This window comes from Bombus huntii, chromosome 11 (assembly GCF_024542735.1).
Source record: "Bombus huntii isolate Logan2020A chromosome 11, iyBomHunt1.1, whole genome shotgun sequence".
Lineage (NCBI taxonomy): Eukaryota > Metazoa > Arthropoda > Insecta > Hymenoptera > Apidae > Bombus > Bombus huntii.
Window position 1 is genome coordinate 6,595,953 of NC_066248.1, and position 16,952 is coordinate 6,612,904.

At 44.7% G+C, this 16,952-nt stretch overlaps 1 protein-coding gene across 4 annotated transcripts in view; it reads right to left on the reverse strand.

Annotated features, from left to right (window-relative positions):
* Positions 1–16,952, reverse strand: part of LOC126870844 (Krueppel-like factor 6) — a 291,599-nt gene that overhangs the window by 8,684 nt on the left and 265,963 nt on the right. For all 4 annotated transcript variants that reach the window (XM_050628918.1, XM_050628919.1, XM_050628915.1 and 1 more), the window contains 2 exons: positions 12,367–12,676; positions 7,216–7,427 (listed from right to left, as the gene is read on the reverse strand). In XM_050628918.1, the coding sequence (XP_050484875.1) occupies positions 7,216–7,427; positions 12,367–12,676 (522 nt within the window). The remainder of the gene's footprint in view (positions 1–7,215; positions 7,428–12,366; positions 12,677–16,952) is intronic.

Here is a 16,952-nt window from a genome sequence, read left to right on the forward strand (position 1 = left end):
GAAACAGCCTGGTCACAACTCGATGACGCAATCGCTATCAAGTTCCGTCGTTCGAGAGACCGGAGACGAGGACGAGCCGGAGAAAATCGAACGGTGCGATCAGGCAGCCAGTTCCCGATCCCATTAAACCGCGAGAGTGGACGTGGATAATGGGGGACGACGGAACGGCGATGTTCCATCGCGAGCTTCTATCTCGTGAAAAGTACACAGCACCATCGTTTGATCGATATATTCGCGCGTGTCACCGTTGGATCCTCGATCTCTTTTACAGACTCGGACCAGCCACCTTCACCACGCGATTTTCTCGTTCCACATAGACGATTACGCGTTTTTCGTCGTGCTGGAATTGCCGTAGATCGATACTCGAATAAGTCAGGGACACGATTATCGGACATCGATGGCTCGGTGCAAGCTCGAATGCTCCAGGTTTGTTCGAAGCTCGCTCGTTACTCGGTTAATTACAACATCAAATGTGTCATGATTTCTTTGATAACTGAATGAATATTATCATAGATTATGCACGGGAGATCATCTTTCGATATATTACAGCGTAGGCTGTTGGTAATTTATTAGATGGGTTTTTAAACGATCGATAGGATGATACGAAAGAGCCCAGCAACACGGATGTAGCACATGGACGTTCAAACAGGCTGTGCTTTCCGAGAGTTATTGCTCCATGTACGATCAAAAAGAAGCGGAGAACCGATTCGTGGCGCGACAAGCGCGAGCGGACCGATCGTTTGAAACGAAACGATGGTAGATATCTAAATCGGTCGTTTTAACGTTTCAACGCCCATTGACTGAATATTATTATGTAATTCGCTGGGAATACGAGGAACTAATGACGAGGAAAAAAGCCGTGCTCTCGACCGTTACGTAATTGCGAGTAATTAGTCCATTTACGAGCGGCACGAACACGTACGCCATGAGACGTGCATATGCACGCAATATCGGCCAATGTGCAAGCACCGGCGCAAACACGCCGCCAAGAAGGCATTAATTTTCCTGTTATTAATGCATTTTGATTGGATTTTTACGTAGGCAGCGTTACGTTTATTGCACCATAGATTAACGCCGCGTTATACCGTCCGGCTCCATTAATTAACCGCAACAGCGAACTTAGCCACTCATTTGTAACGTCACTCTGATGTCGCGGCACGTATAAATCCCATGTTATATTAAGCCAACGCGATGCGTGTCGAACTTTTTCCTTTTTTCTTCTTTTCGTTTCGTCCGCTCACCAGAAGAAGAAGATCTCCTCTCTTATTCTCTTTCTCCGTACTGGAACAACGCTCGGTATAACGAGCTCGAGGAAAACGAACCATACCTTTTTCCAATTTAATAGCCGCTTTAACGTTAATTGGAACGGTATCATGTCCGTTTACGTAAAATATCGCAAGAATTAACGTCTGTGAATCGAAATTGAATTGCGAAACGCGGTCTAATCCGGCTAATGGAAAAGAAGGAGAGAGAAAAGAAGATCGTGATCTCGTGAGAAATCTTCGATTAAATTAACGTCATTTATTAAAGTGAAAATTATCGATTACGAGAAAGGAGAATCACTTCGATCCGGCTTATTGAACAACCTCGGCAAGTGGGTCAACGATAAACGCTAATTAAAAACGACACGGCGTAATTAAACGTGGTACCCTTCGCGGTACTTTTAACCATATCGCGACTTCTTCCTGCAACACGATTCATATTATAGCTTAATAATTCAACGTAAAAAGAGAGAGTATAGCAGCTCCCCTTTTAACGAGGAATTATTCTTAATGAGTTTACGAGCGTATATCTTCGGATGGTCTTTTAAATTCGACAATCCAAAAATCGTGTTGGCATTTACGGTTCTTCCCCGTTGTTATGCCCCGCGGTACCAATGGAACAAATAGACGTCTTAATTCCAGATAAATTCGTCCATCAACGAAACGCTTCTCCATTGTTCGCGTTCTTTATTCGAAGATATAACAGGATTTTTATGACGACAGTGAGTTTTTAACAGAACTTCTTATTCAACGTCTTGCGAGGCTTCTACTTAACGGAATCGTTAAACGACAACTTGCCGCTGGCTACTTTTTTCTCCTCATTCTGTCAAAGCGGAGTGGAGTTACGGACTAAACGGTAAAGAAGAACATCGTACGAACAAGTACTATGTGTTCAACATTGATCGCGAGTTTTCTATCTTGTAAAGCAAAGAGAAAGACGATAATTATTCATCGTCGGAAATTTATTCGAAGCTGGCAAGGTAAAATACAACTTGAACGCATATTCAGTTTTGCTTCAACGCGCGAATCGTTTTATGTTATTTATAAGACGAGGAAGAAGCTCGTCGTCTCGTATGGATAGGTCGAGGAGAAGAAAAGGACAACGAGTACAATCGATGGCGATATTTTACGAAGATCGAGGCTCTTAACTCGTAAAACATCGCGAGTCGAATCTGTCGTGTTGATGACACGGGGGACAACGATATTTCGTCCGTTCGATCCTCGAACGTGGAGAGAGAGTGCTTCCCATTATCGTTTGAGAATCTCCCGGAGGGATGATTAAGAAACCAGCTCGGATGTATGTATCTCTGGCAATTATCAGCATCTCGCCAAGATTCGCGCGGTAACGCGTTCCTCGTCTGTTCGGAACAGTTCCGTAATATGTAATTATATGGGCGACAAGTGCTGTAAAGATGAATGAATGTTGCCCTGTTCTTCAGACGAGTAAACTCCCTGTGCATCGACTACGAATGATGAATGTTTTCGAAGGCGTAAAAGAGATCGCGTGATTGTTCGAGACGTATCAATTTTGATTAAGTCCGCAATTTCCCTCGAAAGCATAAATCGCCATTCCTCGACGTCCTCGTCATTACCCACGACGGCCACGACGTAATCGTGACCGCTCCGGTAGTCTTAGAATTGAATTTCCAAGGTCTCCTAATTAACTCCCATCATCCTGTCTTCTCACAATCCTATATCTCAAAGTATTCTATTTTTTTGCCCCCATAATTATTACATCGAGTGTCCGGTGAGAAAGCAGCGGGACGAAGCGTCGCGATGCGTGTCGGTAACGAGCATCGAGCTGACAAGTAATGTAAGGGGAAAGAAGGGGAGAAATGAGAGGAGGAGAAGCGAGAGAAAGAAAGAAAGAACGAAACTTGGTAGTGGTGGTGTTGTAGATACAGAAAGGTAGACGCTGCGCTGTCAACTCTGCGTGGTGTCCGCCTAATGCGCCCTCCAGCTACTCCCGCGGTGTACGGGCTTCTTGTAAATAACAACACTCGTTAGCGGCAAGAAATACTGCAGCGATGTAATAACTCGCGGACGCGCGATTCAATTTAATCGCGGTCATTACGCGCCATTCATTATTTACGCCGTTATCGTGCTTTAATAAAATATAACAGTGGGATGCTCGTGCGTTACTCGAGAAGCTTCAATTAACCGCGCCGAAGCCGATTCATCAACGGGCCACCATTAACGTTGCGGCGAGTTCAGGATTCCCGAGACTTAGCCGGTTTTGAAGGGAATTAAATAATCGCCGACTGCCTAACAGCAATATTTGTGAGCGTGTCTCCGCTGGGAACAGCTTTAATTGTGTTTGCCTCGCTCGATTCGAGAAATAGGCCTTCCTGAGAATAAACCTCGAACCGTATATACCTTTGATCACCGGTTACTTCAATTAATGTTGCGCCCGATAGGAAAGACACACACCGAGGAAACTAATGAATTTTAACGCGTTACCCACTGAGAAACCGTTCTGCTACCTTCTTCGTATGGGTAGCTGCATTGGAAACATGTTCATTCCGAGTCGTATGGTTTAGCATTTACTGTTACCCACTTTGTTTACACAACCAATTTATTTAGTAATTTCATTCTTTCTCACGATGAGGCATATCATCGTTGATTCTTGAATAACCACCAGCTATAACGCCAACGTATTTCTTCCTTTTCTGAAAGGAGCGGAAAAAAAGAGAGATCCAAGTTACGATCGCAACGATAATCACCGCGATACCGATAATCGTGGCAAATTACCCGTGGCGAAAGGGCCCGAAATCCACCGACCATGGCCGATTGAAGTAAAGAAAAAAAAAAAGGAATTTAGTTTAAAACCATGTTCAAAACAGCGGCTTCGAGATAACGAGAATACGGAGATCATGCTCGCAAGGAAGTTGTGCTCCGCAAAGGTAATCGTAGTCCCGAACAGTGATGCATAAGTACATTGTTAATGGTAGGTCTGATATACCTTGAGTCCACGAAGGGACGAGAAATCAGTGTTTTCCTTCGATACACGAAGAGCTCGTTGTCTAGTTTATACCGAGGCTAATACGCCTTAATTAATACACGAGATTTTGCCGAAACTCCCATTGTTTACCAAAAGTCACGCTGTTTCATCTAGCGATTCTCGTGTCGCCTCGTTCTTTTATGTACGCCATTCATGGACTAAGTACGATCGTATCGTACGAATCGAGCGATTTTGGATAATCTAGGGATTAAGTATTTATTAGCGCTGGCTGCGGGTGTGCTTCACGTCGATCAGCGCATCGTGAAAGCGGCAGCGCTATTATGGAGAACCGTAGCCGGCATTTACCGTATCCTCGTAATATTTCGCCTCCCCTGGCCGCACAATGTAACTTCCGATGTTCGTGGCGTGTGTTCGGGAAGATACACGATATCGAAAGCGGTAGCAGCGGCCCGCTATTACTCCATTATACAGTTTGCGAGCGGCACGATATAAATTCGATGCAAATTCTACTGTTCGAGCCGTGAGAATCATCAATCATGGTTAGCTGGCTTCGATTCGCTGTTTTTCGGCTTGTTGGTTGTGGGAGCCGATCGATTTCGGAACGATGGCGCTCGACAACCAACGATTCGAATTGTCAGTAGCAAAAAATGGAAGTTTCGGAATTTCATTCTGATTTTAACTTCAGAGAAATCGCGTTAATAAATGAAAGATTTATGCGCTGCAAACTGTGCATTTTAAAACCAAATGTTATCGATCACTCGGTGCTCGTTCTGTGATAAAAAAAACCTCCAATTTCCGAGTACCCTTGAATTCCTGAACTTTTTTCATCGTTCATCTACTTTTACCTTCATACCATACGACCACCATAGTTATCGCGAGTTCACCAGACGATAAACCGCGTGTAAAATTATTTAACAAAACTGCCACGGCGCCTCTGATAACCCCGTTTTCCGCCGACCTTTTGGAACAATAGGTTATTCATACGAGACAAATTCCAACACTTGGAGGAGCAGACGGAGCGACCGTTTCGCCGCGAGCACGATCCGCGGTAGAACGATTTATGCCGTGGAATGGTAGAAATTACAGTAATCAATGAATTGGCATTTCCCACATCCAGAGTGCCAGTATATCCGCCATCGTAAAGATATCTCGATGGCTGCATAATATCGCGGTGTTAGAATGATGGATAGACATGCCGGTCCACGTTTCTACGACCGTGCTGCACAATCGCTGAAACAATTATTACAGCAAGCGTGGCTATACGACGTACTACAAACGTTCCCGGCTCTGACATTTAAATGAAATTTAACATTTAACATCGTCTTCGTTGTCATTGTCTAAGGCCCATAATTCGCACACAAATTCGTACTGTATTTTGTCACTTTCTTTTTCTTGTCGTTAACTATATGTAGAACGGAGCAGAAGCATATTGTTGGAAAGTTAAAAGCAAACGGAAGAAGGAAGGGAAATCTCACGTCCCATTATGTCTCTAAAACTAACATCCATGGTAGAGAAACGCGGCGGAATTATAATTTTTCGCATGAGAATCCCACGGCCGCGACCGTTCGGGCCAGGTTGAGCACCGCGGTTACACCGTCTTGGTTGAACCATGGACCAGACAAAAGATCCTGGTTCTCACGACCACGCCCTCTCCCCGCCGCCTCTGCACTCTGTAGACGGCGGCAATGCCTTCACGAAGGTACCTATCCACCGGAAATTCTTCAAGCCGCGGCTCCTTCGACGTTGTGTACACACATGTGTGGTTGTGGCCGCCGCGATGTGTATAGACCGAGAAACGAACGGTGTGTGACCTCTTCCAGGTTCTCGCGAGGCGATAATAAATGGCCGGCTATGACTGTACCAACGAAACGCGGGGGCCGCGTCTAAAAATGCATACTCGATGGATAGTATTCAGCGTGTAGTCACTTTGGCCGTACTATCGAATTTCTAAGCGGCACCAGGCCATACGATTCGCCGTGCGAATGTCGAAGACCCCTGACCCTCTTCTTCGTAGACTTCCAATTGGTCGCTTGAAAAACCCACTCTATGGGACGAATATGCTTGGCATTCGGCGAGCGTCGCAAACAGCAGCGTGAGCAAACAGCCAAGCTACCGAATCCTTCTCCCGCATAGAGTATCGATAAAAATTCCTGAAATCGCGCGGCCGGTCACGTGTATCCTTGTGACCAACGCGACTTCTGTTTGCCGCGCTTTTCCGTTCGAGTATCTCGACTGAGAATCAAAGGCGGTCCATGAGTAATGGCTCGCGGTCGCGGCTCGTTGACCCATCCAATGCGACAGGCCGTTTAACCATCGGCTATATGTTAGAGTTAAGTATTATATCGGGACGAATCTCGCTATTTTATTTGTTAATAACACTGCCCCCGGTGGAGTTAACGTGGGAAGATCGGCTAATGACTAAGGGAGCACGTTAAAGCGAGGTCAGAATTGCGGCGAACAAAAAGGAGAATTTCCTTTTACCATTTGCGTCGGATCGCAGGGAATATCAGACCACGGAGTTTTGTGCAACGCAACGAAAGCGCAAAGAAACGCGACCGCGTGGAATCACAACGAGCCATTCACGGGAATATTGTCCCAGCAATTAGCCTCTGTTCGTCGGCCGCCTGTTCAAAGTGTTACGGGCCGCTCGCTCGGTTTCTTCTCGTAATTGTGAGCACACCTTGCGCCGTCACCTTGAAACGGTAACGTCACCTATGAACCGGCGTGATCCCTCGCGGTGAGAGAAAAGAAGGACCGGAGCTGAGGATGACGAAACTCGCGTTCTACGTCCGTGATCGTTATGACTAGCGTGCGTGAATCATCGCCAGGCAATCAAGCGCATAGGGCTCGATCGAAGCACCGAACAATAAAAATGGATAAAAATAAAACTAGCTTCGAATCTATTTGGATTTAAGCTAAATTAAGTAAAGTAATTAAGTAAAGTAGTTGCATCAACTTAAGCGAAGGTATTAATTTAATATTTACACTTACCGGTGTGAGTTCTCTTGTGAGCTTTCAGGTGAGAACTCTTCGTGTACACTTTGTCGCAGCCCGCCACGTCGCATCGGTGAACTTTGCGTCTCTTCAACGCGTCGCCGCATTCGTTGTCCACCGCTAAACTACCGCCGTTTCCTCCAACACCGGCGTTTACTCTGCCGCCGATTCCTAACCCACTCGCGAGCGCGGGACGCTTGTGAAACACCCTGAAATTTCAAACAGACACCTTCAGATATATTTACGATCAACTTTGATTTAATTCGATAAAACAAGTGCCTTTCGAAAGAAGAAGAAGAAGAAGAAACGAAAAGATTCTTTCGTAAAAATAATCCTGGCCAATTACGCAACACGCGAAACAATCGAAACCGAGTTTGACAGCGCATGACCACCTTTTAGCAGCGTATCGTTGTTCGATTCACCGAACTATGTCCGATTCCCGCAGCGACGCTGATTACGACGAGCGAAAGGGCGACAAGAAATTCGAGGAACAGTCGCCCGCCGTGATTTCAATTCAGATATGGATAAGACGTCTTCATCGTTATTTTATCTTACCTGCGTACGACTATCGACCAACCATCGTACTTTATTTCTCGTTCGTCGACGGAGAGATTCCGACAGATCCGGCCGCATTCACCATGGATTTATACAGAAAGTTTTTGGTATGCATTATTCATTGATCGATGTGTTCCGATGCGTTATGACCGGTTCGAACGAAGAACGAGTGAAATTGCTTGCGACGTGAAACGATCACGGAACAAATACGTCGGTGTACACACATTAGAGAAAAAGAATTTGCCTTATGAATAACACCACGAGCTGTGGCCGCTGGTGTGGAGGAGGGAAAGAAGCGACGGTCATTACGTTAATCTGCGCGATTACATGGAAGCGTACACAGAGCAACAGAACTGTTGGTCGCAGATCTTTTAACGGGATGTACGAGTTACACGGTCGTATTAAAAGAGCTGTCAATCAGCCACATATATTTTCTCAAGTGCTCGAGTGACGACCTGTGATTTTCCATAACGGATTCATAGATTTCGAAGTATGTAATAATCGGTTGTTATCGATGGATGACCAGATAGTAACTTTCCAGTAATCAGTAACTTTCGTGAGAATTCGAAGATAACGAAGGCGAAAATGTTTAAATCCTTATCCTTCGCTGTATAGGTAGAGAAACGTGAAGTTGAAATATGAATTAATAGAAGGAATTTTGATTCGATAGAATTCTTTAAACGAAAACTTTTAAGTAGGTTTCGTTGCGAATATGGTTCAAGTAGTAATCGCAGCGATAGTTACGTAATTGTATCAAGTCTCTTTATTAAGTTTCTTTTCAAAGCCTTGATATCGTACGTAAGCCTGTAGTGGCGCGTACACTTTAAATGCATTCATAAATCACAAGCCCCTTCGTCGAAACGTGGTCCATTTTGCACTCCATTCCCATGCATATTCATGAATTATTTGTCCATTATACCGTGGCCAATGGGGGTAAACGTTGATATTCCATTATCGTTTGCAATCGGCTCGCAATTTACGCGGCAGTTTATTATAATTTTAAAGCACTTAGATCATCGAGTAACTGATCATAAAAGCACATTGAAACTTCCGTGCGTTCATTTTAAAAGTAGCGAAATGATACGTAATGCTCCTGTCAAGTTTATTCGGGAACTATAACTTTTGTAATTATTTTCTTTCTATTTGCTTGTAAACCTTAATTGTTTTCATATGATAAATATGTATATTCTCATTGTAAAAAGGAACAAATGAAAACTAAATAAATACGAGATAAATTAGAACTGTAGAAACAGGCTAATTGCTGTAGAGTTTCTCGTTAAGCAATGATAATCGTTCTACGACTCTGGAATCACCGCTTCTTATCGATTCAAGATCACCAACGATCATCTACTAAAAGATTCTTCTGCACCGGCTGTTCAAACTCGTCTCCAGCTACTAAAAAGAAGTGAGGCGTGTCGAATCGATCAATCTTGCGAGTCGACACCCGGCGAAACTTGTTTCGCAGCCAAATTCGTACTTACGGTCAATTGTCTCGCCTAATCGATCGTCGCGGCTAACTGTTAAAAAGATAATTTAAAGTACCTCACAATTTTATTTGATCTGATCAAGCAACTTGCTCAAGACAGTGAAACGATACCGTTCTCGGAACTTTAACATCGATGCGGAAATGTATCTATAAAATTTTTATGAAAAATTACAAATTGATCTTTTTGAAAGCTGGTCTGATATTTCTAGTATCAAGCGATATTTCGTATTTCGTAATCGTATTTCAGAATCGGTACTAGTCCACGTGTGAAGAATTTACGTTGACGCGTTTCTATCCTCGAAACCATGTGGAATTCGCGTTTCACGTTAACTGGATAAAACGGCACCAGTGGTACCACTGACGCATCCCTGGCCAGACCATATTTCATCGGGCCGAAGCCTGGCCTCGCACGCTTCGTGCCGTAAACCAGACCCGCAGCTCGCTGTTTAAACTGGCATAAATCTGCTTCTACTCGCGATAATCCGACTCGCTTCTATCCCGACAATCCTCCCGCTGCCGGAGAACAAAACCCTCTCGCACGATTTTCCGATTTTCACGACCTCGACCTGCGTTTATGGCTTTATTCTTTCAAACACAGCTATGAGGTGTTTCTGATGGTTTCGCACCTAGAACGATCGCGTAATTTCATGGACGATACATAGTGGGATATTATTTTTAAGCCGCGTCGGATATTTTATACTTGCGGTATTTATTCACACAACGTAAATATTATACGAACCGTAAACATAGCTCGGGACTTTTCTGAGATTTGAAATTGGATTTTTAGATTGAAAGAAAATTGGGAATTATTTATTACATCAACGTAGAAATAAACGCTCTAAACAAAGTTATATAAAGAGGAGAGATGCTAAAAAAGATTAATCACGAGATGAAAATAAGCGGTCTTCTTCTGTAAGTGAAATTTAAATAAAACTAGGGAAGGGAATTAAAATAGTTCTTATGATTATTTCGGGACTAAAAGCCAAGAACTGGGATCTTGGATGAGAATAAAAATAATTTCTAACTAACTTCCGATCAATTTAAGGTAGATCTGATGTGATTTATTGGACAACTGACTAAATAACGTCTCCTCGTTGTCAGAATAAATACTCAAAATCAACTCCACCTTTGACACTGAGTGGACTATAACTAGCGCATTCAGGTATATATATATATAATCATATGCTATATCAATTTTAGTATATCAAATACTAGTCGAAAAATCACTAACAGTGAAGCTGTCTTGAACCTTCTCCAAATAATTTAATCTGGTTGAGTTTGGATTACATTGATAGTGTAAGATACTGTTTACGATACTGTAATAGTCGAAATAATTAAGGAATTATCAGCAATAGATCACATTCGCGTTAACACGTTCAGAAACCGCCGCGTCGTAAACTCGTAGCATAGCTCTTTCTTCGTGATAATTAATATGCCCATAGTTCCCGACGACAATACAGAATCCAGGCGGCAATTTATTCCGCGATAATTCCATCAGCTTCCTCGGCGTCGAAATCTCCTGCACTGCGTGTACAGGAGGACTACCAAATGGATCATTGTTTCGAAGACGAAGCCGTAACCGCGTGGTTCGCTGGAAAGGCGAAGGAGGAACTGGAAAGTACATTTGTCGTGAAGTATTGCTGTAAGCTTGCGGCAGTTCCTCCGCAGGAGGGCCCTGACATGCGGGTACCGATGTACAACGGTGCGTGTACACGTGCGTACCTGGCTCGCGTATGGAAGTCGCCAGCGTGCACGTACATCCAGACGGAAACAGACAACGAACCAACCGGTGGAGATTTATGAGAAACGTAAAGTATAACTATCGGTTAACGGCATTGGGACACGAGAAGACAGGCCTCGATCCGTGATACTGGTGACGATTTCACGGTACGCGTGATCTACGGACACGATCCGCGGGTACCATTATTGGCATCGATCTGTCCAAAGGGGCGAAACAACGTAAATTCACAGTTATATCAACTGTTGGTTACGGTGACAAGAGTTAAAGTCGGAATAAATGTACTATATAACCATATAAGTCCACATTTGCGAGCATGAAATGTTTCCGTAAACGAAACGAGAAGGAACGACGGCAAAGTTAGCCTAAGGACTTCGAGGGCCGTTCAGAAGCTCTAATAAAGTCATTGACACCGAAGCAAGGATCAAGAGGCGAATTCCAAGATAGGAGGATAGACAGACCGTTATGTCATCGTCCGTCATCGTGGCACTGAGAGACGAGGTAAAATTATTATTCACAACGATCCGCGAGACTCGTCATCCAGTTGGTACAGACGTACATACGTTGGAAAGAAATCGTGACGCTCTGTATGAAATGAGGTTTGTTAGCGTGCACCCGGGTGTCACGAGATTACTATGTTTTCTAACGTCGGGTCTTTTCGCCGAGATCGGGCACAGAACGCTCGCTTGACAATGGAAAAGACACTCGCGAGCGCACGAGAGCAAATTAAACGAGATTTACAGCGGGTGCACGATCTCGTCCTATTAACCCTGGACGTGCTTGTACATTCGATGAAATATGACGGCACGTAACCATCGCATCGGCGCGGCGACCGACCGGCCGCGATATCCTGCTGTTTTCGACCGATTGTAAACTGATAATAAAGTCAGCCCTGGCTAGCCGGATGGCAGCCTATGTAAATCCTTTGTCGACTCCATTCAATGGCGTAATTGACGCTTACGTTAGATTCTCAATCTATTCTACTCCGAACTGTCACGTATTTAAGGACTATTACCGATCTCTATGAAGCTTCGTAAATGTACAGTGTGCGCAGACGTTCTTACGATGCGAGAAAAGATAGTAAATATCGCAACGTAATCTTTCCACTGGAATATAAAATTTGATCGGAACGCTTAATTTGCTTCAAACGCGATACGGTCGACAATGTTGCTTCTAGGAATAAGCCAGCAGTTGTATACTCCGAGTTCTACTTTCTTCGATAATAGAGCACATCCTGTTACTCGTTTATAAGAAGAAAAAAGCGTACGTACGAAGGTGTATGCGCCCCCTGCTACACATCTGTCAAGAGCGTGGTAAAAATCGGCTCGTTCGCCGCGGTTACCGCGATACGATCGGTAAAAGTACTTACAGGGACGTTTCCTTTATCCTCTGTAACGCGAGTAGGGCCGCCGAGGGGGAAACGAAGACAGGATCGAGCGGTTCCATCATGCGGACCGACACGTCCCGCTCTCTGTCCCTTTCCCTGTCCCTTTGCCTCTCCCTATCGCGATCCCGTTCCTTTTCTCGATCCCGCGGCTCCCTCTCTCTGATCCCTGATTCTCTTTCTTGCTGCCGTTCCCTGTGCTCGTTCTCCGTGCTCCTCTCTCGCACCCTCTCGCGCTCTCGTTCCCGGTTTCTCTCCCACGCTGTTTCTCCCAGAGGCGGCAAAGGCGGCGACACTGTAAGAAAAAAAAAAGAACGATGGAATATTAATTAACCGGCCACTGGCGCAACATCGAACAACCTGAAACACTGGCAACCTTATAATCTCATTTATTTAAGAGTATTTCGTCATTTCATCGAGCTTTATATACACGAAACGTCCAATGGATCGTTAATTCATTGGCCGACGCATAAATGTGGAAAATAGCTCGAGTTCGTTAGTGTTGCCCGTTAATTACTATATTTCGTGGAATCGTAGATTATCCAGCGAGTGACATATATGGTTCTAAGGAAACGATACCACTTTCAGTCAGAGAATAAAAGCACGCGTTTGGTATAGGATACCGCTCGGAGCTGTCGGATGCATCGAACGATCGAGGAAAACAACCAGTCGGCCGTTATTAACGCCAGTTTTTTTCCACTTGTATATTTTATTTAAACGTGCGATTTATGCCGACGTGCCTCGGCACCCGTGCAACATTGTCGTAAATCTTCCGTTATAAACTCTGCTAATCTACAAGCCACGGGTTGCGGGCAATGTTTCCCGGGGTTGAAAGGAAATTTAGCTGAAAGTTCAATCGTTTCACAGGCCTACCGCGAACTACCTGCCGCAAAAACCGCGCTAATTACGATTGCTGCTACTTTTTGTCGCAACCCGTGTTTTATCTACCATCTATACTTTTCTTCTCGCCTTCCTTCTTGACCTAGCTCCACGAGCGTCTTTTATCTTTCCTCATCCCTTTTTCCCCTCTCCTCTTCGATCTATTTCTACTCACTTTTCTTCTCCTGCTTTGCTTCAGAACTAACTTTCACTCTCCATCGATTCTCTCTCGACCGCTCACCCACGTGGCCACATGCAAACTCGTCCGTGACATTACTGTTACTAATTAATACACAGCGAGGCCAATAGATTCGCGATCGATCGACGCTGCAATCTGGCTTGGAACGAGTGTGGAATATTGACACGGTGGTTTAACTTTTGACCGTGGTTCGTTGCTATCTGCGCGTCTTTCATTCGATTATCGAAGTCGCCGTTTCGATCGCCGCGTAATCGATGTAAAATTGTAATTTCCAAGGCTTACCTCGTTACGTGGTAATGGCTCGTTTGCTGGTAAATGCCGGTAATTAGTGCCGCGTAATTTCGAGTACACGAAATCGCCGCGGTATCGTTACTCGTTACTCGCAATTTGTTCCGGAGAGAAAAAGTTCGCCTCCACGATCGGACACCATCGAACACGAGCAACATCAAGGTGGATTAACGCGGCTAAATGGCTGCTGCTTTGTGTTTCTGTATGAGGCGTTTTACAATTTAATCAAGCTTCTTCTTTTCCCCTCCATTTCGATCTTTTTTTCTTCCATCGCTATTCACGTTGTTGCCCCTTTCTCGATCCAACCACGTACTCGTACCTCCTACTTATTTCCAAAGAAAGGAGCAAAAAAGAATTGAGAAATATTAATTATGATGAATTTTCTTCGAACAAATTATTTCAAACGCATTTAATACCAAAGTTCAGGGATCGACGTTCACCCCCTTCGGCTAAAAGCTACCAAGAACGATCGTACTCATATCGTTGACCTTTTACCTTATGCGATGCGCCGTAAATATTTCTTGGACACTTTTCTTGATTCCAAAATAATCACCAATGATAGCCAATCGAGCGTCCCGCTGAAATTAATGCCGCGACAAGTAGTATTCTATCGTATTTAGAATCCGCGTAGCACGAATGTATACATCTTACACGGAAGGAGCAGATCCATGTTCACCGATGGACGTTTTATGTTCTCGAAATCTTGTTCCTGGCGTAAAAATTTCGCTAGAGAATTCGATAAAGTCGCACGAGTCACGGGACGCGTGTACGCAATTCGACGGAGCACGGATGTATCGGGAAACCGGTTTCATTTGTCGTTTACCCGGTGGCTGACTCGAGAAAAAACGCAGAATACTTTAAACGATACTACCGACTATCGTAAAGTTTCAAATTTTATATTTTTTAATCGACGGCAATCTCTTTATATAGTTCGGTCCTCGATTTCGATCTTTTCATAAGATAGACCACTTTGGTTTCCTGGTTCTCGTAGAGATGAAGAAACCCGTGCGAGATAACGGGATTAAGAGGTAATCGATTTCGTTCGGTGGGAGAGACACGACGTGTTCGCGGCAGAGCGCGCGGTACAACGCGGAATATTGCGTAACGCACGCACGCACGCGAGTCCCTATCGTTGTTCGCCGTGAATCAACGACCTGGAGATTTATGCAAACGGCCGTTGTGGTTGCTCTGGTGCACGCCAGCTGGCCAGAAACGCGTTCGACCGAAGATGCATGAGTGGAAAACGAACGCGAACCCGTGTGCCCCCGCCTATGTTTCGTTGGTTTGATGGATCGTGGCGGAGATTGATTTTTAATTGAATCGCAGCCTCGTATTTCAGCTGACCGACCTTTGAATTCGAGACGTCGTAAATATTGGGATTGACACAGCACGCACGCCTCGCCGTGCCGCGCTCCAAAGCCGTTTCCCTTTTAGTATTCGAGAAGTCGCGAGTTACCGAGTCGAAAACGTCCAAGATGTTCTCGCGATAAGCGAATTAATCATTATAATCGCGTTACGCTCCCAGCGTAATACGTTCCTTTCGAAAGTTGCGGTCGTCTGTTCGATACGAGTAATAACGATGATCGTAATGCATGGCGGACGCGCGTTTCCAGGAACGTTTTTTCCATGGTCCTGGAATTCAGCACGGAAAATTTTAGTATAAAAGTCAGCGTTACAGATACCATCTCCTGCCCTCGTGTTCTCCAGCCCTTATCGCTAGGGGAATCTCGGAAGAAGACTACGGCCAGGCCGATCGTCCAATCGTATCGAGGAATCATTATGAATACAGTCGGTCGAGCTCGGAACGTGTACTCGCGCTAGCGAGCGCCACCATGGTATTATTAACTGTAATTTCTGTACGTTGCCAGTACGGGCGGTTTCGCTTAATTAGCTTCTGCTTCGGACACTTCTTCCCCCACCGATACGCCAGCTATTTCTCCCTCTCTGAATCTCTGTGTTCTGGACGTCTCGTTAGGGTTATTAACTCTTGCCGTGGCTCTGCTCGAGGTCTATGATCTTTGGTATCTAATGGAGCACGAAGTCGTCAGAACTTTCTGACAGCGCTTGTCTAGCTCTTTAACCTGTGTCCGATTCTTCCTGCTTCGTTGTCCTTCTTCCAATCGTTACGTGCCGTCGTTCTTTAGTCAAAGTCGTGATAAGATGCCGCATCACACAATATTACTTCGCGTGTCGTTCTCTTGCCCTGGAGAAAATTTTTGAAAGAATCCTGAACCTTCTGAAAAATCGTTGGAAAATCTTCCTCTATCCTATACAGAACGTCTCCCTCGATACAAACTTTGCTCTTCTTCTATCGCCTATGCCGAGTTAACCCCGAGCATTACCGGTAATAACGCGGTTTTATCACGTCTCGCCTTCGTATTCGTTGCATCTTCCCACCCTTCTCCGCGTCTTCGTTACTCCACGTCTTCCTCTTGCTTCCTTCCCTTGCACCTTTCTCTCGAGCGCACACGTTTCAAAGACTTTCATGACCCGGCGAGTCTACAGTCAAGGGGGTAATTGATAATGTTAAACGCGGGGTTAATCCGTCGATTTATGGGCAGAGTTTGTACCGTGGATTTTTCGAATTTGCCAAATTGAGGGATAATAGGCGGACATTAATGCCCTGCTGCCAGCAATCGAACAGAGCGAGGCGGTAAAGAGAGATAAGTGGAAATCGCCGGTGGCGAACAAACCGTATTCGATTAATTCACTGGCAAAGTCGCTTCACAACTTCGTAGTCGTAGTCTGGAAAATTAATGCAATCGTTCGAACAGGAATTGCCACCGTACTACCACCGTTTAATTTTCACAACTTCGTGAAAATCATTTATCGGAAGCTTGTATACGTTCAAATGCAGCAAGTGGCGTCGGTTCCGCAATTTTCCATTTTTTTTCTTAAAAATCACTTTTTTTATCCCTGTGCTGTCTCGAATGTCATCTTTTGAGCGACGAACGGCGCCAAAACCTTCCACATACGAGACCTTGCGTTACGAGATCTTTATCGCGCCTTTCTAAAATAATCAACTAGAAAATTCATCAATCCCCGGAGGTGGTCAGGTCGAGGCTATCGGAAATACTATCAGCAGGAAGCGTTCCGCCATCATTTACGCGAATTCAAAGCGGCAAAGACAGCGGCACAATGGCCAGCTGATTGACAATCATTAAACGCGCTTCGATCAATTAATCAATATTAATTACGGAAAAAA